The sequence below is a fragment of the Oryx dammah genome, unplaced genomic scaffold (assembly GCF_014754425.2).
Source record: "Oryx dammah isolate SB20612 unplaced genomic scaffold, SCBI_Odam_1.1 HiC_scaffold_1, whole genome shotgun sequence".
NCBI lineage: Eukaryota > Metazoa > Chordata > Mammalia > Artiodactyla > Bovidae > Oryx > Oryx dammah.
Window position 1 is genome coordinate 22675509 of NW_024070185.1, and position 23267 is coordinate 22698775.

Below are 23267 nucleotides of genomic sequence, written 5' to 3' on the forward strand. Positions count from 1 at the left end.
GCTTGTTCAAACTCATGTCCATCGAGTCAGTGATGCCAGGCAATCATCTCATCCTCTGTCATCCCCATCTCCTCCTGCCTTCAATCATTCCCAGCATCAGGGTCTTTTCTAGTAAGTCAGCTCTTCACATGAGGTGGCCAAAGCATTAGAGTTTAAGCTTCAGCATCAGTCCTTCCAATGAATAATCAGGACTAATTTTCTTTAGAATGGACTGGTTGGATCTCCTTGCAGTCCAAGGGACTCTCAAGAGTCTTCTCCAACACCACAGTTCAAAAGCATCAATTCTTTGGCACTCAGCATTCTTTATAGTCCAACTCTCACATCCATACATGACTACTGGAAAAACCATAGCCTTGACTAGATGGACCTTTGTCAGGAGAGTATTCTCTCTGCTTTTTAATATGCATTCTAGGTTTGTCATAACTTTTCTTTCAAGGAGCAAGTGTCTTTTAATTTCATGGCTGCAGTCACCATCTGCAGTGATTCTGGAGCCCAAGAAAATAAAGTCTGTCTCTCTTTCCATTGTTTCCCCATCTATTTTCCATGAAGTGATGGGACCGGATGCCATGATCTTCATTTTCTGAATGTTTTAAGTTTTAAACCAGCTTTTTCACACTCCTCTTTCACTTTCATCTTTAAGGAATGTGTTCCTTTAGTTCCTCTTTGCTTTCTGCCATAACGGTGGTGTCATCTGCATGTCTGAGGTTATTGATATTTCTCCCGGTAATCTTGATTCCAGCTTGTGCTTCATCCAGCCCAGCATTTCACATGATGTACTCTGGATATAAGTTAAATGAGCAGGCTGACAGTATACAGTCCTGATGTACTCTTTTCCCAGTTTGGAACCAGTCCACTGTTAAATGTCCAGTTCTAACTGTTGCTTCTTGACCTGCATACAGATTTCTCAGGAGGCACATAAGGTAGCCTGGTATTCCTTTCTCTTGAAGTTTTTCACAGTTTGTTGTGATCTACACAGTCAAAGGCTTTAGTGTATTCCATGCAGCAAAAGTAGATGTTTTCTGGAATCATGACCTAGTTGAGGACAATTAGGGGTGAGGCATCCTCCTGAGTTTAATATGCTGCTGCTGCTGCTGCTAAGTTGCTTCAGTTGTGTCCAACTCTGTGCGACCCCATAGACGGCAGCCCACCAGGCTCTGCCATCCCTGGGATTCTCCAAGCAAGAACACTGGAGTGGGTTGCCATTTCCTTCTCCAATGCATGAAAGTGAAAAGTGAAAGTGAAGTCACTGAGTCATGTCCAACTCTCAGCGATCCCATGGACTGCAGCCTACCAGGCTCCTCCGTCCATGGGATTTTCCAGGCAAGAGTACTGGAGTGGGGTGCCATTGCCTTCTCCATGAGTTTAATATAGTGCTGGGCAAAGGCTGAAAAGTGTGTTGCACTTGCTACTTGAATCCCCAGACCCCATGTGCCTTCAAGGAAGGAGACTCCTAGTGGTTTTAGCAACAAACTCAGTATGACAGGTACCAGCAGGAATAGAGTGGAAATACCAGACTCTATTATCATTCCAGGAAATAGGGCCCAGATGAAGAAAAATAGCTTGGTCATTTGTAAATGCCTTCCAGTAGTAGGAGGAAATCTGAGAAACTGCTTTAGCTACAATTATTTGTTGAGGACTTCCCTGATGGTGCAGTGAAGAAGAATCTTCCTCAGGAGAGACAGATTCGATCCCTGGTTCAGGAAGTGTCCACCTGCCACGGAACAACTAAGACAGTGCCCCCCTGTTGCTGAGACCCTGCTCCAGAGCCCGCGTGCTGCAGCTCCTGAAGCCTGCACGCTGGAGCCTGAGGAGGACCGCACAGCAAGGAAACCAGGCACTGCGGGGAAGAGCGGCCCCCACTGGCCACGACTGACGGAAGTCCGGGCAAGCGGTGAGGACCCAGGGCATCCGGAAGTGAATAAATAAATAAACACCAAAAACCAACTTGTTGCACGATTACACTGGGCCTGGTACAGAGGATACCACAGAGAAGAAGACAGAGTTCAGTCACTACAGAGCTGATTTGCCAAACACGGTCACATGTCTCTTATTTGAAGTTTGGAACATAAGGGGACAAGATAGCATAAAATCCACTGTAACATAAAAGAATTCAGTACCAGAGCCAAAAGTTAAATCTCCCATGAAATAATCAATATTTATCCCATTCTGAATTAATTACAAAGATGGTTTCCTTTTATTTGAAAACAATAGACTTGGATTGGAACTTGAAAGTCATTTGGCAAATCTGAAATTTAATGCAAAGGAACAGAGAGAAAGATTCACATGGATCAGTTCACTTCAGTTCAGTTGCTCAGTTGTGTCTGACTCTTTGCGACCCCATGAATCGCAGCACGCCAGGCCTCCCTGTCCATCACCATCTCCCGGAGTTCACTCAGACTCACGTCCATCGAGTCTGTGATGCCATCCAGCCATTTCATCCTCGGTCGTCCCCTTCTCCTCCTGCCCCAAATCCCTCTCAGCATCAGAGTCTTTTCCAATGAGTCAACTCTTCACATGAGGTGGCCAAAGTACTGGAGTTTCAGCTTTAGCATCATTCCTTCCAAAGAAATCCCAGGGTTGATCTCCTTCAGAATGGACTGGTTGGAATTTCTTGCAGTCCAAGGGACTCTCAAGAGTCTTCTCCAACACCACAGTTCAAAAGCATCAATTTTTCGGCGCTCAGCCTTCTTCACAGTCCAACTCTCACATCCATACATGACCACAGGAAAAACCATAGCCTTGACTAGACAGACCTTAGTCGGCAAAGTAATGTCTCTGCTTTTGAATATACTATCTAGGTTGGTCATAACTTTTCTTCCAAGGAGTAAGTGTCTTTTAATTTCATGGCTGCAATCACCATCTGCAGTGATTTTGGAGCCCCCAAAAATAAAATCTGACACTATTTCTACTGTTTCCCCAACTATTTCCCATGAAGTGATGGGACCAGATGCCATGATCTTCGTTTTCTGAATGTTGAGCTTTAAGCCAACTTTTTCACTCTCCTCTTTCACTTTCATCAAGAGGCTTTTGAGTTCCTCTTCACTTTCTGCCATAAGGGTGGTGTCATCTGCATATCTGAGGTTATTGATATTTCTCCTGGCAATCTTGATTCCAGCTTGTGTTTCTTCCAGTCCAGCGTTTCTCATGATGTATTCTGCATAGAAGTTAAATAAGCAGGGTGACAATATACAGCCTTGATGTATCCCTTTTCCTATTTGGAACCAGTCTGTTGTTCCATGTCCAGTTCTAACTGTTGCTTCCTGACTTGCATACAGATTTCTCAAGAGGCAAGTCAGGTGGTCTGGTATTCCCATCTCTTTCAGAATTTTCCACAGTTTATTGTGATCCACAAAGTCAAGGCTTTGGCATAGTCAATAAAGCAGAAATAGATGTTTTTCTGGAACTCTCTTGCTTTTTCAATGATCCAGCAGATGTTGGCAATTTGATCCCTGGTTCCTCTGCCTTTTCTAAAACCAGCTTGAATATCAGGCAGTTCACGGTTCATGTATTGCTGAAGCCTGGCTTGGAGAATTTTGAGCATTACCTTACTAGCATGTGAGATGAGTGCAATCACGGTTTCTCACTGAGGATAATGCTACTTCCATGCATGCAGACATTAGTTTTCTGAAACATGAACAAAGCTTGTCATTACAATGATTTATTATTACACTTCAAAACCCAATCTAATACAACAAAATCTGACTCCTTAGTATTTATTTCTGTCTTTGGCCTTTCTTGTGTATCATACATAAGGGAAGCATTGAGACTGAGTTTATGGAATATAAACAAATTGTATACAAGGTTAGTGGTGCAACCTAAGGCAACTTGATGGTTCACTGGAGGACTTTCTCTCCATCATTTGCTTGATCTCAAAGTCATATTGTGAGAGGTGGCCTTTCCATACTTATGAGCAACCATTGGCTGTCTTGCACATGTTACTTATGTTTGAATCTCAGTGTGATTTGGGCTCCAGAAATTAAATAAAAATGGAAAATTGTATTTATAAATAAAATACAAAAATACATATTTTTATGTAATTCTACTATAGCTGTTCAACATATCCAAGTGTTGAACAGAAAAAAAAATGTTGATAATATCCAGATGAATCTCTAGCATGATGTAAAATGAAAAATTACTTTCTGATATGAAGAAAATTCAATGTTAGTTACCTAAAATAAATATTAAAGAACTATTTTAAGTTATTCAATGATTTGAGCAGTTTTGAATGACTTCCAAGAGTGTATATACCTTGTATTATTATAAAGTATTTATGTAAGTTCCATTTGAATATGTAATTTGATACATTCCTACTTATATAAGTAAACATATGACATTAAAAGTCACTCAGGATACTTGGTTTATAAAGTTAAAGTATAATTCAATAGCTTTCTTAGTTTTGTTCTGGTAGATATACTTTTTGGTTTCCTTTGTTTGCTGGGTCAGTCTATAATACTTTATTTTTGTTGGACCATTTTGATTTTGCTTATGGATATATACATATGCGTGTATATTCGGTCACACTTTTTATTGGTAGAGGCCTCTGTATCTACGCTAGGCTTTTTGCAGTTCTGCATAGTTATCCTTTTGTTTTTTCTCCTATTTTCTTTATTCTTCTGTTTTTTTCCTCTTTTCTCTTTTTTATAATTTTAACTTCTAATTTTTTAAACATATTATTTATACACTTATTCCTTTGTGTGCCTTTCCTACTGCTCTTTTCCCCTTGCAGTTAATTTTTAATGTATATAAATCTTCTTCATCTACCTCTTTCTAACTTTGCATATCTATTCTTTCCTTCATTTCTTTCTTTCCTTTTCTCACAACATATTTCTTAGTCTTTTTTTATTGCTTTATTCCCTACTTGGCACCTTGCTTTAGCTTTGTTTTCCAGTCTGTGCTTTAGTTAGTTTTGTGATTAACTGGTAAATATAATTTTTTATTTCCTTTTTTCACCACCTCAGTCTAATGTACTTTATCTTTGTTGGACTGTTTTGACATTGCTCATGGGTATATGTGCATATGTGTATATTCCATTATTTTCATTATTATTTACCTGATTTTGTAACTGCCACTTGTCTGGGATTCATCTTTGGTTTCTTGTTTTGGATATTTGTTTTAATCTCACTTAATGCCATAACAAACCACTGGTGGAATCTTTATTTCTGACCACAAATCAAGCCCTGAGCCTTTGGAGTGGGAGCACTGACTCCAAGACCCTAGACTACCAGAGAACTAACCCTAGGGTGCATCAGATAATGAGAACACAAACAAAGGAAACCACTGGAATACAAGACCCAGCATCACCCAATCACCAGTAGCAACCTGTGCAGGACACCTCATCTAAACAACAAAGAAAGCAAAAATACAAACCCAATCATCAGCAGACAGGATTACCACCTCACTCAGCCTTGCCCATTAGAGGAAAAACAAACAAACAAAAACTCAGCACAAATTTCATCCTATAAGAAACTTACACAAACCACTGGCCCAAACTTAGGAGGGCAGAAACCAAAAGGAAGAAAGAATTCAACCTTGAAACCTGGGAAAACGAGACCTCAGACAAAATAAGTTTAAAAAAATAGTCATGAAAAGGCAGAGAAATACTACAGAAATCAAAGAACAAACTAGAAACACAGAAATCCAAATAAATGAAGAGGAAATAGGCAAAATACCTGAAAAAGAATTCAGAATAATGATAGTAAAGATGATAAAAAATCTTGAAAGTGAAATGGAGAGAAAACAAGAATCCATTAACAAAGACCTAGAAGAATTAAAGAATAAGCAGAGAGAGACAAACAACATAATTACCAAAATTAAAAATACTCTAGAAGGAATCAATAGCAGACTATCTGAAGTGGAAGAACAAATCAGTGAGCTGGAAGATAAAATGGTGGAAATAACTTCTGAAGAGCAGAATAAAGTTAAAAGAATCAAAAGAACTGAGGATGGTCTCAAGAGACCTCTGGGACCATATTAAATGCACCAACATTTGAATTATAGGGGGTCCCAAAAAAGAGGAGAGAAAGAAAGGGTATGAGAAATTTTTTGAAGAGATTATATTGAAAATTTCCCCAACATGGAAAAGGAAATAGTCAATCAAGTCCAAGAAGCAAGAGTCCCATACAGGATAAACCCAAGGAGAAACACGCCAAGACACATACCAATCAAACTAACAAAGACTAAACACAAAGAAAGAATATTAAAAGCAGCAAGGGAGAAGGAAAAAGTAACATACAAGGGAAACCCCATATGCTTAACAGCTGAAATTTCAGCAGAAACTCTGAGGGCCAGAAGGGAATGGCAGGATATATTTAAAGGAATGAAAGGGAAAAATCTACAACCAAGACTACTGTCCCCGGCAAGGATCTCATTCAAAATTGATTGAGAAATAAAAAGCTTTTCAGACAAGCAAAAGTTAAGAGTATTCAGTACCACCAAACCAGTTTTACAGCAAATGTTAAATGGACTTAGATGGTCGAGAAATTCAACAGAAGGAAAAGGATCTACAAAATAACCCACAATAATTAAGAAAATGGCAATAGGAACATATATATCAATAATCACTTTAAATGTAAATGGATTAAATGTTCCAACCTAAAGACACAGACTGGCTGAATGGATATAAAAACAATACCCATATATATGCTGTCTACAAGAGACCCACTTCAGACCTCAAGACGCATATAGACTGAAAGTGAGAGGATGCAAAAATATATTCCATACACATGGGAAGCAAAAGAAAGCTGGAGTAACAATCCTCATGTCAGACAAAATTGACCTTAAAATAAAGATTACAAGTGATAAGGAAGGACACTACATAATGATCAATGGATCAATCCAAGAGGGAGACATAACAATTGGAAATATCTATGCACTCAACATAGGGACACCTCAATACATAAGACAAACACTAACAGACATAAAAGGAGAAATTGACAGTAACACAATAACAGTAGAAGACTGTAACATCCCACTCACACCAATGGACAGATCATCAAAACAGAAAATTACTAAGGAAACACACGTCTTAAAATGATACATGAGATGAGATGGATCTCATTGATATCTTCAGGACATTCCATCCAAATGCAGAAGAACACACCTTCTTCTCAAATGCACATGGAACATATTGCAGGGTAGACCACATCTTGGGTCACAAATGAACCCTTGGTAAATTTAAGAAAATTGAAATCATACCAAGCTTCTTCTCCAACCACAACGCTATGAGACTAAATATTAATTACAAGGAAAAAACTGTAAGGAACAGAAACACAAGGAAATTATACAGCACATTTCTAAATAATCAACAGATTACTGGCGAAATAAAAAGGGAAATAAAAAAATTTCTAGAAGCAAATAACAGTGAAAACACAACTCAAAACCTATGGGATGCAGCAAAAGCAGTCCAAAGACGGAAGTCTATAGCAATACAATCTTACCTCAAGAAACGAGAAAATCATTGAATAGACAACATAAGTTTAATCCTAAAACAGCTGGAAAAAGAAGTACAAAACCCCCACAAAGTTAGTAGAAGGAAAGAAATCATAAAGATCTGAGCAGAAATCAACGAAAAAGAAATGAGAGAAACAATAGTAAAGATTAATAAAACTAAAAGCTGGTTCTTTGAGAAAATAAACAAAATTGACAAGCCTTTAGCCAGACTCATCAAGAAACAAAGAGAGAAGAATCGAATCAACAAAATTAGAAATGAAGAAGGAGGGCGGTCCTAAGATGGCGGAGGAATAGGACGGGAAGACCACTTTCTCCCTCACAAATTCCTCAAAAGATCATTTCAACGTGGAGCAAACTCCACAAAACAACCTCTGAATGCAGGCAGAGGACATCAGGCAACCAGAAAAGCAGATCATTGTCTTCAAAAACAGGTAGGAAAAAATATAAAAGACAAGAAAAGAGACAAAGGAGGTGGGGAGGGAGCTCCATCCCGGCAAGGGAAGCCCGTCCCGGGAAGGGAATTCTAAGAAGAGAGGTTTCCGAACACCAGGAAACACTCTCCCTGCCGAGTCTGCGGCGAGCCTTGGAAACACAGAGGGCAACATAACAGGAAGGAAAAATAAATAACTAATTAAAACCAACAGATTACAAGCCCAACAGTAACTCCCCCAGTGGAAAAGCCGCGCAGACGCCTGCATCCGCCACTAGCAAGTGGGGGCAGGGCAGGGAAGCGCGGGAGGCGCGGGCTGCCGCGCTCTGTAAGAATCGGGCAGAAACGCCCCACGCGTAACCAGAGCAATCGAACTTGGGCTAGCAAACCAACTGGGGGATAGCTACCACGCGAAAAGCTGGAACATAAGACACCGCCAGGACCGCGCACAGAACAAAGGACGGAACGGAAATAGCCGGCTGCAGACCATCCCCCGCCGGGGACAGGCAGCCAGAGCCGTAAGGGCTGGAAAGGGTCAATCGCAGCCCCGGAGAGACTTTACCTAACAAACTGCAGGCAGGCTTCTTTACTAAGACTTCTGGGGATGCTGGACAGTCACCATCCGCCTCACAAGGAGCGCCAGCAGTACACCCAGAAAACTGAGCAGCAGAGACAGAAAAGGCGACAAGTCGCAGCGACCGCGCTCGCCAAACACCTGAACTACTCGGACCTGGGAAGGGCACAAAATGCAGTCCCAACTGAATCTGTGCCTCTGAGGGCTACCTGAGCACCGAACCTGAGCGGCTTAGACCGGGGAGGTGCACGCAGCCTAGGGCCGGCCTCAGACGGTTCCCGGCTGAGCACCGTAGAGCCGGAGTGGTTTGTGCGCCATGAGAAGGGACAGGTCCAGCAGGGCTGAGACACTGTGTGCCCACGACAGTTCTATTTGTTTGCAGCATCCCCTCCTCCCTACAGCGCGACTGAACTAGTGAGCCTAAAAAAAAAAAGTGTCCACCACCGCCCCCCTGTGTCAGGACGGAATTCAGACACTGAAGAGACCAGCAAACAGAAGAAGTTAAACGGAGGGAACCGCCTTGGAAGTGACCCCACATGGCCCACAACATCAGAGAAGGGCCAGATATATCTTTACTATTTTTACAATCACTCCTTATTTTTTTTCTTTTTTCTTTTTTTTTCTAAATTTTTTAAAAATTGTTAAGTCTTCTATTTCTCCTCTAATTTTTATTTCTATAACCTACTATTACTTAAAAAAAAAAAAGACTCTACTTTTTTAAGGCAAACACCATATATAGTCTTTGTGTGGTCGTTGGTGGTGTTTTTTTTTTTTTTTAATAATTCTTGTGTTTTTTTTTTCTTTTTTCCTTCTGCTTCTTCTCTTTAATATTGTATTTTTGAAAATCCAACCTCTACTCTAGATTTTTAATCTTTGCTTTTTGGTTTTTGTTATCAATTTTGTACATTTCAAAACCCAATTTTACCTGACAGCAAGATTACTGGCTTGACCACTCTCTCCTCCTTTGGACTCCCCTTTTTCTCCACCAGGTGGCCTCTGTCTCTCCTCCCCCCGACCCCATCTCTTCTATATCCAACTCTGTGATTCTCTGTGTGTTCTAGACGGTGGAGAACACCTAAGGAACTGATTACTGGCTGGATTTGTCTCTCTCCTTTTCATTCCTCTCTCTTACCCTCCTGGCCACCTCTGTCTACTTCCTCCCTCTCCTCTTCCCTGTATAACTCCGTGAATACCTCTGAGCAGTCCAGACTATGGAGCACACATAAGGAAGTGACTATTGACTAGCTTGCTCTCTCCTCTTCTGATTTCACCGCATCTCATTCCAGTCACCTCTAAATACCCCATCCCTCTTCTCTTCTCCATGTAACCCAGTGAACCTCTCTGGGTGTCCCTCAATGTGGAGAAACTTTTCATCTTTAACCTAGATGTTTTATCATCAGTGCTGTACAGATGGAGAAGTCTAGAGACCACTGTAAAAATAAAACCGAAAACCAAAACCAGGAGGCTTAAGTCCAAAGCTTGAGAACATCAGAGAACTCCTGAATTCAGGGAACATTAAGCAATAGGAGCTCATCAAACGCCTCCATACCTACACTGAAACAAAGCTCCACCCAAGGGCCAACAAGTTCCAGAGCAAGACATACCACGCAAATTCTCCAGCAACACAGGAACACCCCTGAGCTTCAATATAGAGGCAGCTCAAAGTTACTCCAAAACTTTAGACATCTCATAACCCATTACTGGTCACTCCACTGCACTCCAGAGAGAAGAAACCCAGCTCCACCCACCAGACCTCCAACACAAGCCTCCCTAACCAGGAAACCTTGACAAGCCACTGATACAACCCCACCCACAGTGAGGAAGCTCCACAATAAAGAGAACTACACAAATTAGCAGAATATAAAAAGGCCATCCCAAACACAGCAATATAACCAAGATGAATAGACAGAGGAATACTCAGCAGGCAAAAGAACAGGAGAAATGCCCACCAAACCAAACAAAAGAGGAAGAGATAGGGAATCTACCTGAGAAAGAATTCCAAATATTGATAGTGAAAATGATCCAAAATCTTGAAATCAAAATGGAATCACAGATAAATAGCCTAGAGACAATGATTGAGAAGATGCAAGAAAGGTTTAACAAGGACCTAGAAGAAATAAAAAAGAGTCAATATAAAATGAATAATGCAATAAATGAGATCAGAAACACTCTGGAGGCAACAAACAGTAGAATAACGGAGGCAGAAGATAGGATTAGTGAAATAGAATATAGAATGGTAGAAATAAATGAATCAGAGAGGAAAAAAGAAAAACGAATTAAAAGAAATGAGGACAATCTCAGAGACCTCCAGGACAATATGAAATGCTCCAACATTCGAATTATAGGAGTCCCAGAAGAAGAAGACAAAAAGAAAGATCATGAGAAAATCCTTGAGGAGATAATAGTTGAAAACTTCCCTAAAATGGGGAAGGAAATAATCACCCAAGTCCAAGAAACCCAGAGAGTTCCAAATAGGATAAACCCAAGGCGAAACACCCCAAGACACGTATTAATCGATTTAACAAAGATCAAACACAAAGAACAAATATTAAAAGCAGCAAGGGAAAAACAACAAATAACACACAAGGGGATTCCCATAAGGATAACAGCTGATCTCTCAATAGAAACTCTTCAGGCCAGGAAGGAATGGCAAGACATACTTAAAGTGATGAAAGAAAATAACCTGCAGCCCAGATTACTGTACCCAGCAAGGATCTCATTCAAATACGAAGGAGAAATCAAAAGCTTTACAGACAAGCAAAAGCTGAGAGAATTCAGCACCACCAAACCAGCTCTCCAACAAATTCTAAAGGATATTCTCTAGACAGGAAACACAAAAAGGGAGTATAAACCCGAACCCAAAATAATAAAGTAAATGGCAACGGGATCATACTTATCAATAATTACCTTAAACGTAAATGGATTGAATGCTCCAACCAAAAGGCAAAGACTGGCCGAATGGATACAAAAACAAGACCCGTCTATATGCTGCTTACAACAGATCCACCTCAAAACAAGGGACACATAACAGACTGAAAGTGAAGGGTTGGAAAAAGATATTCCACGCAAATAGAGACCAAAAGAAAGCAGGAGTGGCAATACTCATATCCGATAAAATAGACTTTAAAACAAAGGCCGTGAAAAGAGACAAAGAAGGCCACTACATAATGATCAAAGGATCAATCCAAGAAGAAGATATAACAATTATAAATATATATGCACCCAATATAGGAGCACCACAATATGCAGGACAAATGCTAACAAGTCTGAAAGGGGAAATTAACAACAACACAATAATAGTGGGAGACTTTAATACCCCACTCACACCTATGGACAGATCAACTAAACAGAAAATTAACAAAGAAATGCAAACTTTAAATGATACATTAGACCAGTTAGACCTAATTGATATCTATAGGACATTTCACTCCAAAACAATGAATTTCACCTTTTTCTCAGTGCTCATGGAACCTTCTCCAGGATAGATCACATCCTGGGCCATAAATATAACCTTGATAAATTCAAAAAAATCGAAATCATTCCAAGCATCTTTTCTGACCATAATGCACTAAGATTAGATCTCAATTACAGGAGGAAAACTATTAAAAATTCCAACATATGGAGGCTGAACAACACGCTTCTGAATAACCAACAAATCACAGAAGAAATCAAAAAAGAAATCAAAATATGCATAGAAACTAATGAAAATGAAAACACAACAACCCAAAACCTGTGGGACACTATAAAAGCAGTGCTAAGAGGAAAGTTCATAGCAATACAGGCATACCTCAAGAAACAAGAAAAAAGTCAAATAAATAACCTAACTCTACACCTAAAGCAACTAGAAAAGGAAGAACTGGAGAACCCCAGAGTTAGCAGAAGGAAAGAAATCTTAAAAATTAGGGCAGAAATAAATGCAAAAGAAACAAAAGAGACCATAGCAAAAATCAACAAAGCCAAAAGCTGGTTCTTTGAAAGGATAAATAAAATTGACAGACCATTAGCCAGACTCATCAAGAAGCAAAGAGAGAAAAATCAAATCAATAAAATTAGAAATGAAAATGGAGAGATCACAACAGACAACACAGAAATACAAAGGATCATAAGAGACTACTATCAGCAATTATATGCCAATAAAATGGACAACGTGGAAGAAATGGACAAATTCTTAGAAAAGTACAATTTTCCAAAACTGAACCAGGAAGAAATAGAAAATCTTAACAGACCCATCACAAGCACGGAAATTGAAACTGTAATCAGAAATCTTCCAGCAAACAAAAGCCCAGGTCCAGATGGCTTCACAGCTGAATTCTACCGAAAATTTAGAGAAGAGTTAACACCTATCCTACTCAAACTCTTCCAGAAAATTGCAGAGGAAGGTAAACTTCCACCACATTAACAAACTGAAAAATAAAAGCCATATGATTATCTTAATAGATGCAGAGAAAGCCTTTGACAAGATTCAACATCCATTTATGATAAAAACTCTCCAGAAAGCAGGAATAGAAGGAACATACCTCAACATAATAAAAGCTATATATGACAAACCCACAGCAAACATTATCCTCAATGGTGAAAAATTGAAAGCATTTCCCCTAAAGTCAGGAACAAGACAAGGGTGCCCACTTTCACCACTACTATTCAACATAGTTCTGGAAGTTTTAGCCACAGCAATCAGAGCAGAAAAAGAAGTAAAAGGAATCCAAATTGGAAAAGAAGAAGTAAAACTCTCACTGTTTGCAGATGACATGATCCTCTACATAGAAAACCCTAAAGACTCTACCAGAAAATTACTAGAGCTAATTAATGAATATAGTTAAGTTGCAGGATATAAAATCAACACACAGAAATCCCTTGCATTCCTATACACTAATAATGAGAAAGTAGAAAAAGAAATTAAGAAAACAATTCCATTCACCATTGCAACAAAAAGAATAAAATACTTAGGAATATATCTACCTAAAGAAACTAAAGACCTATATATAGAAAACTATAAAACACTGATGAAAGAAATCAAAGAGGCACTAATAGATGGAGAAATATACCATGTTCATGGATTGGAAGAATCAATATAGTGAAAATGAGTATACTACCCAAAGCAATTTACAAATTCAATGCAATCCCTATCAAGCTACCAGCGATATTTTTCACAGAACTAGAACAAATAATTTCAAGATTTGTATGAAAATACAAAAAACCACGAATAGCCAAAGCAATCTTGAGAAAGAAGAATGGAACTGGAGGAATCAACTTGCCTGACTTCAGGCTCTACTACAAAGCCACAGTCATCAAGACAGTATGGTATTGGCACAAAGACAGAAATATAGATCAATGGAACAAAATAGAAAGCCCAGAGATAAATCCACAACTCCTGCAGCTCAATTCCAGAAAAATAAATGACCCAATCAAAAAATGGGCCAAAGAACTGAATAGACATTTCTCCAAAGAAGACATACGGATGGCTAACAAACACATGAAAAGATTCTCAACATCACTCATTATTAGAGAAATGCAAATCAAAACCACAATGAGGTACCATTTCACACCAGTCAGAATGTCTGCGATCCAAAAATCTGCAAGCAATAAATGCTGGAGAGGGTGTGGAGAGAAGGGAACCCTCCTACACTGTTGGTGGGAATGCAAACTAGTACAGCCATTATGGAGAACAGTGTGGAGATTCCTTAAAAAATTGCAAATAGAACTGCCTTACGACCCAGCAATCCCACTGCTGGGCATACACACTGAGGAAACCAGAATTGAAAGAGACACATGTACCCCAATGTTCATCGCAGCACTGTTTATAATAGCCAGGACATGGAAACAACCTAGATGTCCATCAGCAGATGAATGGATAAGAAAGCTGTGGTACATATACACAATGGAGTATTACTCAGCCATTAAAAAGAATACATTTGAATCAGTTCTGATGAGATGGATGAAACTGGAGCCGATTATACAGAGCGAAGTAAGCCAGAAAGAAAAACACCAATACAGTATACTAACACATATATATGGAATTTAGAAAGATGGCAATGACGACCCTGTATGCAGGACAGCAAAAAAGACACAGATGTGTATAGCGGACTTTTGGACTCAGATGGAGAGGGAGAGGGTGAGATGATTTGGGAGAATGGCATTGAAACATGTATAATATCATGTAAGAATCGAATTGCCAGTCTATGTCCGATGCAGGATACGGCACGCTTGGGGCTGGTACATGGGGATGAGCCAGGGAGATGTTGTGGGGAGGGGGGTGGGAGGGGGGTTCATGTTTGGGAACGCATGTACACCGTGGTGGATTCATGTCAATGTACGGCAAAACCAATACAAAATTGTAAAGTAAAATAAAAAATAAATAAATAAATAAAAATAAAATAAAATGGCCGCAACTATGGCAGGAAGGTTTATCATTGAGGTTAACCCCAGGTTTTGGAGTCATACAGACACAAGTTTGAATCCCCAGCATCTCATCGGTTAGTTGTATGATCCTGAGAAAGGAATCCCATTTCTCTAAAACAGCTTGTTGACTGTTGTTTATTTAGTCAATCACATCACTGAGTTGTTGCATAAAATAATAAAATGCATGTAAATCATGGGGAAAAAAGAAATGAAGAAGGAGAGGTTACAACAGACAATGCAGAAACACTTTGGATTATAAGAGAGTATTACGAACAATTATATGGCAAAAAAATGGATAACCTGGAAGAAATGGACAGGTTCTTAGAAAAGTTCAATCTTCAAAGACTGAACCAGGAAGAAATAGAAATTATGAACAACCCAATTATAAGCACTGAAATTGAAGCTGTGATAAAAATCTCTCCCCAAAACAAAAACTCGGCACCAGATGGCTTCACAGGAGAATTCTATCAAACATTTAGAGAAGAGCTAATGCCTATACTTCTAAAACTCTTTCAAAAAATTGCAGGGGAAGGAACACTTCCAAACTTATTCTACAAGGCCACCATCACCCTGATACCAAAATCAGACAAAGACAACACACAAAAAGAAAACTACAGGCCAATATCACTGATGAACATAAATGAAAAAATCCTCCACAAAATTTTAGCAAACAGAATTCAGCAACACATCAAAAAACTCATACACCATGATCAAGTTGGGCTTATTCCAGGGATGCAAGGATTCTTCCATATACGCAAATCAATCAATGTGATACACCATATTAACAAATTGAAAGATAAAAACCACATGATCATCTCAAAAGACACAGAAAAAGCCTTTGACAAAATTCAGCACCAGTTTATGATTAAACCTCTTCAAAAAATGGGCATAGAAGGAACCTACCTCAACACAGTGAAGGCCATATATGATAAACCTACAGTAAACATTATTTCCAGTGGTGAAAAGCTGAAGCATGCCCCCTAAGATCAGGAACAAGACAACGGTGTCCACTTTCACCACCATTATTCAACATAGTTCTGGAAGTCCTAGCTTCAGCGATCACAGAAGAAAAGGAAATAAAGAAATCCAGATTGCAAAAGATGAAGTAAAGCTCTCACTATTTGCAGATGACATGATACTCTACATAGAAAACCCTAAAGATAGTATTAGAAAATTACTAGGGCTAATCAGTGAATTTAGCAAGTTTGCAGGATACAAAATCAATACATAGAAATCACTTACATTTCTATATACTAACAATGAAAAATCAGAAAGAGAAATTAAGGAATCAATCCCATTCAAAATTGCAAAAAAAAGAATTAAATATCTAGAAATAAACTTACCTAAGGAGACAGAACTTTACACAGAAAATTATAAGACACTGATGAAAGAAATCAAAGATGACATAAACAGATGGAGAGATATTCCATGTTCCTGGGTAGGAAGAATCAAAATTCTGTAAAGCAATTATCCTCAATAAAATAATAAATTTAAAAAAATCAGTAGCTTTCACATTTAAGTTATAGCTTAAAATTTTATGTAATTCTCAACTCTACATTGAATACAAAGAGTAAGATTTACACTTCCTTTTTCTATGTACAGAGAAAAGATATCCTTAGAGTACATAAAAACATACCCAGTATATCTGTGCTATCAAAATTTCACAGTCAGGGCACCTAAAATATATCTAAAAAGGCTCTGTGGTCAGAAGAAATAAGAGCAACATGAAAAAAAAAAAAAAAGATTGAGAAATGCTGTCCTAACCCATTTGGAGAGTGCAAATGAAAAGCAAAAACAAAAGTAGAAAGCAAGAGGGAACTTTCAGAAAATGGAAACCATGGGCTCCTACTTAAGACACAGGCCTGAAGGAAGGTCTTCAGAGAAAAAAGAGAGCAGGTTCACAGAGTCACCCACCGCCCCAGGCCAGAAGCATCTGCAAGGTCCCCGATGGCCCCAGCCTGGTCCTTACTCCTGGCTCTGCTGCTGCTCAGCTGCAACGCCATCTGCTCTCTGGGCTGCCACCTGCCTCACACCCACAGCCTGGCCAACAGGAGGGTCCTGATGCTCCTGCAACAACTGAGGAGGGTCTCCCCTTCCTCCTGCCTGCAGGACAGAAATGACTTCACATTCCCCCAGGAGGTGCTGGGTGGCAGCCAGTTGCAGAAGGCTCAGGCCATCTCTGTGCTCCACGAGGTGACCCGGCACACCTTCCAGCTCTTCAGCACAGAGGGCTCGGCCGCCATGTGGGACCAGAGCCTCCTGGACAAGCTCCGCGCTGCACTGGATCAGCAGCTCACTGACCTGCAGGCCTGTCTCAGGCAGGAGGAGGGGCTGCGAGGGGCTCCCCTGCTCAAGGAGGACTCCAGCCTGGCTGTGAGGAAATACTTCCACAGAGTCACTCTCTATCTGCAAGAGAAGGGACACAGCCCTTGTGCCTGGGAGGTTGTCAGAGCAGAAGTCATGAGAGCCTTCTCTTCCTCAACAAACTTGCAGGAGAGATTCAGGAGCAAGGACTGACACCCACCTGGTTCAACACAGAAATGATTCTCATGGACCAACAGACCACACTTCCTCCTGCGCTGCCATGTGGAAGACTTTCATTTCTGCTGTCATCATGGCCTGAATTGATTCAATTTGTCAAATATTTCCTGAAATATTAAGTGACATTATGTCCTACTCTATAGGCACTTGGTCCTCACAGATGCCAAAGCTGATCTATCTACTTATTCACTACCTGGACCATTATTTATCTATTTTAGTATTTATCTATTTATAAATATTTAAATGATCTTGTTGATATAATATTATATATGTGTATTTATGGGAAAATGTATATTTTGTATTTAGTTTATGACTTTTCTTCACTCATTAAATTCTTACTGTAAAAAACTTACTTTGTTTTTTTTCCCTAAAACACCAAGCCTGAATGGCAGCTTGATGAAAAAAATGCATTTTGTAAATCCTTGACCCCTCTTTAGGATTTGGATGTTAGAAGTAAAAAACCACAAGCTCTACCTATGTTGTTTGTTGCTCTGAGGACCTCAAAGTGAACATAACTACTCCAATACATTTTGTAACTCTGATTTTTTTCAAAAGGAAAGTAACCTAAAAGGAGTGATCAAAAAAATCCATGCTTCAGGATTTGATGAACTCTTGGTAAGGGCTTTCTGCCTCTTGTTGCTTGTCGAAGTTTTTTCCCTGGAAAGTGGTAGAGATGCTTGAAGAGATGGTAGTCAGTTGGCGAGAGGTCAGGTAAATATCTTATCTTTGCACTCAAATATCACAGTCATTCACTTCCTCCCAGTGTAGGAATCCCCAGCATGCTCTCCTCATTCACTCTGCATGAAGGTGTCCTCTTCATTCATATAGCTATTTCATTCTCCATTATGGTTTCTGGTTGTCAATTTTCCTTTAAGACTGCAAAGCCACCAACTGAAAGCAGAACCTGAGTGAAACTTCTAGATTTGTCAGGCACTCCCTTATGAGTTCACCTGCTCTGCCTGCCAAGCACTGCAGGCCCAGACTGCCCAGCCTCTCAGAGAAACACAGTAAATAGAGGGAAGGAACCCTGCACCACAGTGAACAGTGGTGGAGACTCCAGGGGCTCCTCTGTGCCTCTGCCTGGCTCTTCCATGTGCTGATTACACTAGGAGAAGCTTACCTGGATCAGGATTCTCACTTGCTCAAAAAGCCCAAAGCGCAGGAAACTTGGAGTTGAAAGTCAGCAGTAGTTTCAGAACTTGGAAGGAGAATAGAGAAGCGTAAAGTGTTCCCTGGAACAGTGGCAGGGCCTCAGGACATGGAACAACACAGATGAGCTGCACTGAGGCAATATCTTTGCACCTTTGAGAGACAAAATCAAACGAGCTTGAATAAAAGCGTCACAGGCAGGCCTTTAGAACATTCATTAACAGTGAGACAGATACATCCCCCCAGGACATATGTCAGTAATGTGCAGACTGGGAGATCGCAATTTCTCAAAGTAACAAAGATCTTTGTGGAAATTCGTGTATTTAATGTAGGCAATTTTGAAGGAGGACTTTGATGGATCAATCATCTTTCTCTTCTTCCCGGTTCGGACATATAGCACATATAGCTACATGTAAAGTCAGAGGGGCATTTTTTAATATAATTTAATTTATTTATTCATTTTTCACTGTACTGGGTCTTCGTCGCTGCATGGACTTTTCTCTAGTTGCCCAAAGTGGGGCTTCTCTCTAGTGGAGGTGCACAGGCTTCTCATTGCAGTAGCTTCTCTCATTGAGGAGCTTGGGCTCTAGGGCGCTCAGGCTTCGGTAGTGGCAGTCCCGGGGTCTAGAGCACAGGCTCAAAGGCTGTGGTGCACGGGCTCCACAGCCTCCAGACCACATGGAGTCCTGTGTGTCACCTGCCTTGGCAGCCAGACTCCTCACCACTGAGCCACCAGGGAAGCCCCTCAGAGGACATTTAAAGTACATTGAGAGGTATAGAAACCTTCTTGAGGATTAGGGTCCTAAAACAAGTAAAAAACATTCCTTTATTACTGGTAAATGTATCATTTTATTAACAAATTATTTTCTAAATAACTTTTCAATGTCAATTCTATACTATTACTTAATGATATTTAATAAGTTGTTCTAGGGAAAAAAAAGATAACTACATAAGGCATTGAGGCTTACTTCACAATTCAAGCCAGTCTCTCCCTGCTAAGGAGAAAAATCTTCACCGCTTCTGTCTAGGAAGCACCTATGTTTTTCCCTCTTTGTCACACACAGGCCTCCTCAACAGTCATAGCTTGACCAGAAGCTGGAAAACAAGGAGCAGAGGTTCTTCACTGGACTCGACACCAGGATGACCCATCTGGACTGGAGGTGAGCAATGCAGGTGTCCTCCTCTAGAATGAGAACAGCAGGCTGTGGGAGTTCATTTTTTCAGGAGGACTTGCTGAGGACTACAGGCTGGAGGTCAGCCTCTCTTCTGCTCTAAGGGACTGCTCCATGGATGTCGGGGAGGTCAGTATGCTTGTGATTGTGGTGAAGGGGTGACGTGCAGAGAAGCTCACATCTTGGGAGAATGTGGCTGAGAATCAGGAGGAACAGATGTCTCTGAAAGATTTTAGAGCTTTTCTACCCATGAGAAGTTACAAAATTGGGTTCATAAATTTCCTCTGGAAATTATCTAACTCTCTGCTGACCTGCTGTGTCAGTTTTCCCAGAGCACAGAGTGCCTCGTTCCTGAACTCCTATCAGGGCGTGAGGTCAGTGAGTAGTGACTTCATTCTGCAGAACCTGATGCTGAAAGATGTTTTCATTGTCATCCTGAAGGAGAAACGTCACAGCTCATGTGGCGAGAAACTGTTGGATGCTTTTTCTTTGTACTTAAAACTCACAAGAAAGGTCAAGAGTTTAAAATACATAGAAAAGAGGGCTTACTTCTAGTAGGGATAATAAAGTTATTTCACTTATTTCAAGGAAGAAACCACTCATAAAAGCTTAGACTTCCTTCTACGTGGCTTGTGTGATCGGACTTCCCCAATCAGGGACTGAAATCAGGTCACAGCAGTGAAAGTGCTGGATCCTAACCACTAAACAATGAGGAAACACCTGCTTTTCTTTTTTTTAAGCTGGCAGAACAATCTATTCCCTTCTAACTACTTAATAGTGATTTCCTCTATTTAAATTAAATCTTAGTTCTGCTGACTTCTGACCACACCTTGTGGCCCTACAAAACAATAGATAGTGGCCCTTTGGCATTTGAAATGGATTAAGGAGTCTTTGTCATCTCATTCTTCTCCTCACTTATTTCATTGGTTCCTTAATGTCATGTTGATTTTCACCCTTCCTTTTATTTTTTTAATGGGATCCTTCAGACAAATCAAAGCCCCCAAGTTTTGCCCTTGAATCTTTGCTGCTACTGGAATAGCTCATTTGTCTAGATTTATATTGTTCTCCAGGATTATAAGTAAGTGTGACTTAAGAGTTAATGAGAGGATTCAGTTAAAATTCTAAAGAGCTTGGAAAGTGGCTAGTCCATTAGTAGCAGGCAATAAAATTCAGTGATTATTTTAATATCATAATTACTATTTCCCTGATAAGATCAGAGTCTTTTGGAATCATTTATTTCCATTTCCTTTTAGTTTTTATCAAAGCATCTTCTCATTGCCTGAGCGAATTTGTTACCTAGGCAGATGCTCAGGAAGGTTGGGCTCCAAGACACTGCCAAAGAGGATTAGTGTTCTAGCAACTGGCATTCTAGTTGTTCACCTCTTGTTAGGTGATGGGTTTCACTTCTTCCTTCTCTCCTGAAGCTAATCCTACATGGATTAATTGAAAGAAAACTGAGATAGCTGATTTTCCAAAGCAAAGGGCACTCAATTGGCCCAGGATTTGGCCTTCGTTGAGCTTCTGTCAGAAGCAGCCATGCCCCAACATTTGTGTTGGTCATCCTGGCCTCATGCTTCCCCTCCGCCACAGCCTCATCCCCAGCTGTGCTGTACGGAATTTGCTAACACAGAATAAGTCATTCTATCAGGGGAAAACCACTTCCCTTCTTTCAGACATTCAGAATACATTAGTTTTCTCTTTGCCCACAAAACAACTGTGGACTTTTACTTTCTAGGAAAGTGTCAAAGGGAAACAACAACAACAAAAAAACTAAGGTCTTGAAATGATAGAGCTACAGCCCCTCTCTCTGCCTTTCTTGCTTTATTCTTCTTACCTCAACGTGAATTAGAACCAGAGCAGAAGCAGCAAGACAAATCCTGACCACTAAGTCACTAAATGAGTGTAGAAACTTTAAGTAAAAAATTACACTCAAGTAAAGGAAAGAAGGCTATTTCTCCCTGAACGAGTAGTCTGGCTCTCACCATCCTGAATTCTCAGAGGGAGAAAGAAACAGAGGAACAGAGATGCCCAGTGGAATCAACTGCCTGAATGAACAACTATAACTCACTAGATTCTGTGCCATAAGCTTCCAGTGAGAGACAACACCATCCCTGAATCTCCTTCTTCCAACTCAGAAACTCTAACCAGAACAAGTCTTGAACAGTTTAAGTAAAAGGATTGAATAATAAAACTATACTTGGCAACGCAGATAATATTTATCTACTAAAAGCAAAATAATTGCCGTTGGAAATTCCTCTACCAACTTGCACAAATACATATTTGCTCTCAGTATCTGAGCACTGCTGACACTTTGGACATCTGGAGACACGGGTCAGGAGAAGAGGAGGTCACCACCGAGAACTAGGGTTCTTCACACAAACACTGCAGGGGAGAGGATGGGGGTTCAGGAAGATGATTTATTCTCCCAACAAATCAACAAGCCCTCCACAGAAAGGGGATGTTTGAGTCCACAGGATGTGGTGAGCCTGTCCACAGGGAGGGAGGCCAGAAGGTGAGGAAGAGACTCAGTCACTCCAGAGGACAGGGGGAGGCTCCATGTGATCTCTTCCTTGTGAGTGAGGTGCTGCTGGGAAATACAATTATCCTGGATTTAGAGTCTCCTCTCCAATGTTCTCTGAGAAGAACCAAGATTCTGGTGGGAGTATTGGCCCAGTCTGTGGAGGACGACAAGTCTCCAGTAAGAAAACAGTGGAAAAAAATGATGATATCTGTAACAGTCCTGACCTCAGGTTCCCTGAAGCACAACCACATGGACCTGTAGGAATGGGTTCTAGAAGAAAGAGAAACATGGGACAAGTTCGTGGACTCATAATAATCAGCCTCTTCTCTAAATCAAACACTCGAGAAAACTCATCATTTGTTTCGAAGAACTTAATTGCCAGAGTGATCTGGTAAATCCCTAAATAAATACAGAAACCACAGAGCTGAGAGAGCCTGTATTCCCATGTAAAGTAAGAGAGAAGAAAGGAGCCTAATATGAGGGCTACAGATGTGTTCACGGATAAGAGGAGAGCAACATTTATGCATGAGAGACAAACAGCAATAATGTATAGACAAAGACCTTTCTTGTTTGATTGATAAACATCTATTTGGATGGGTATATTTGAAGTTATTAAGAAGTAAGTAAAAATAATAGTTTAGATTGATGTCATTTTATTTGATCATATTGTGAATACATAAATGAAAATCAAAAAAGGAAGTGAAAGTGTATAGAAATAAGTAGAAAATGAAAATTACTGTGTTCCCTATTTAATGGCCTCGCTTAGAAAGCCTGGCATCAGAGAACCTACCTCAAGGTTCCACCAGACGCCGTCTCAGCCAGCCCAGCAGCAGCCGCATCTTCCCCATGGCCTTCGTACTCTCTCTACTCATGGCCCTGGTGCTGGTCAGCTATGGCCCGGGAGGATCCCTGGGCTGTCACCTGTCTCAGAACCACGTGCTGGTTGGCAGCCAGAACCTCAGGCTCCTGGGCCAAATGAGCAGGCTCTCCCCTCGCTTCTGTCTGCAGGACAGAAAAGACTTCGCTTTCCCC

General features: G+C 40.3%; 1 protein-coding gene across 1 annotated transcript; it reads left to right on the forward strand.

Moving 5' to 3' along the window:
- The first annotated feature begins 16757 nt into the window (after positions 1-16757).
- LOC120862207 (interferon alpha-H-like) lies at positions 16758-17382 on the forward strand. The gene has a single exon (XM_040238334.1). The coding sequence runs from the start codon at positions 16800-16802 to the stop codon at positions 17367-17369; it is 570 nt and encodes a 189-aa protein (XP_040094268.1). The 5' UTR covers positions 16758-16799; the 3' UTR covers positions 17370-17382.
- The last annotated feature ends 5885 nt before the right edge of the window (positions 17383-23267 follow it).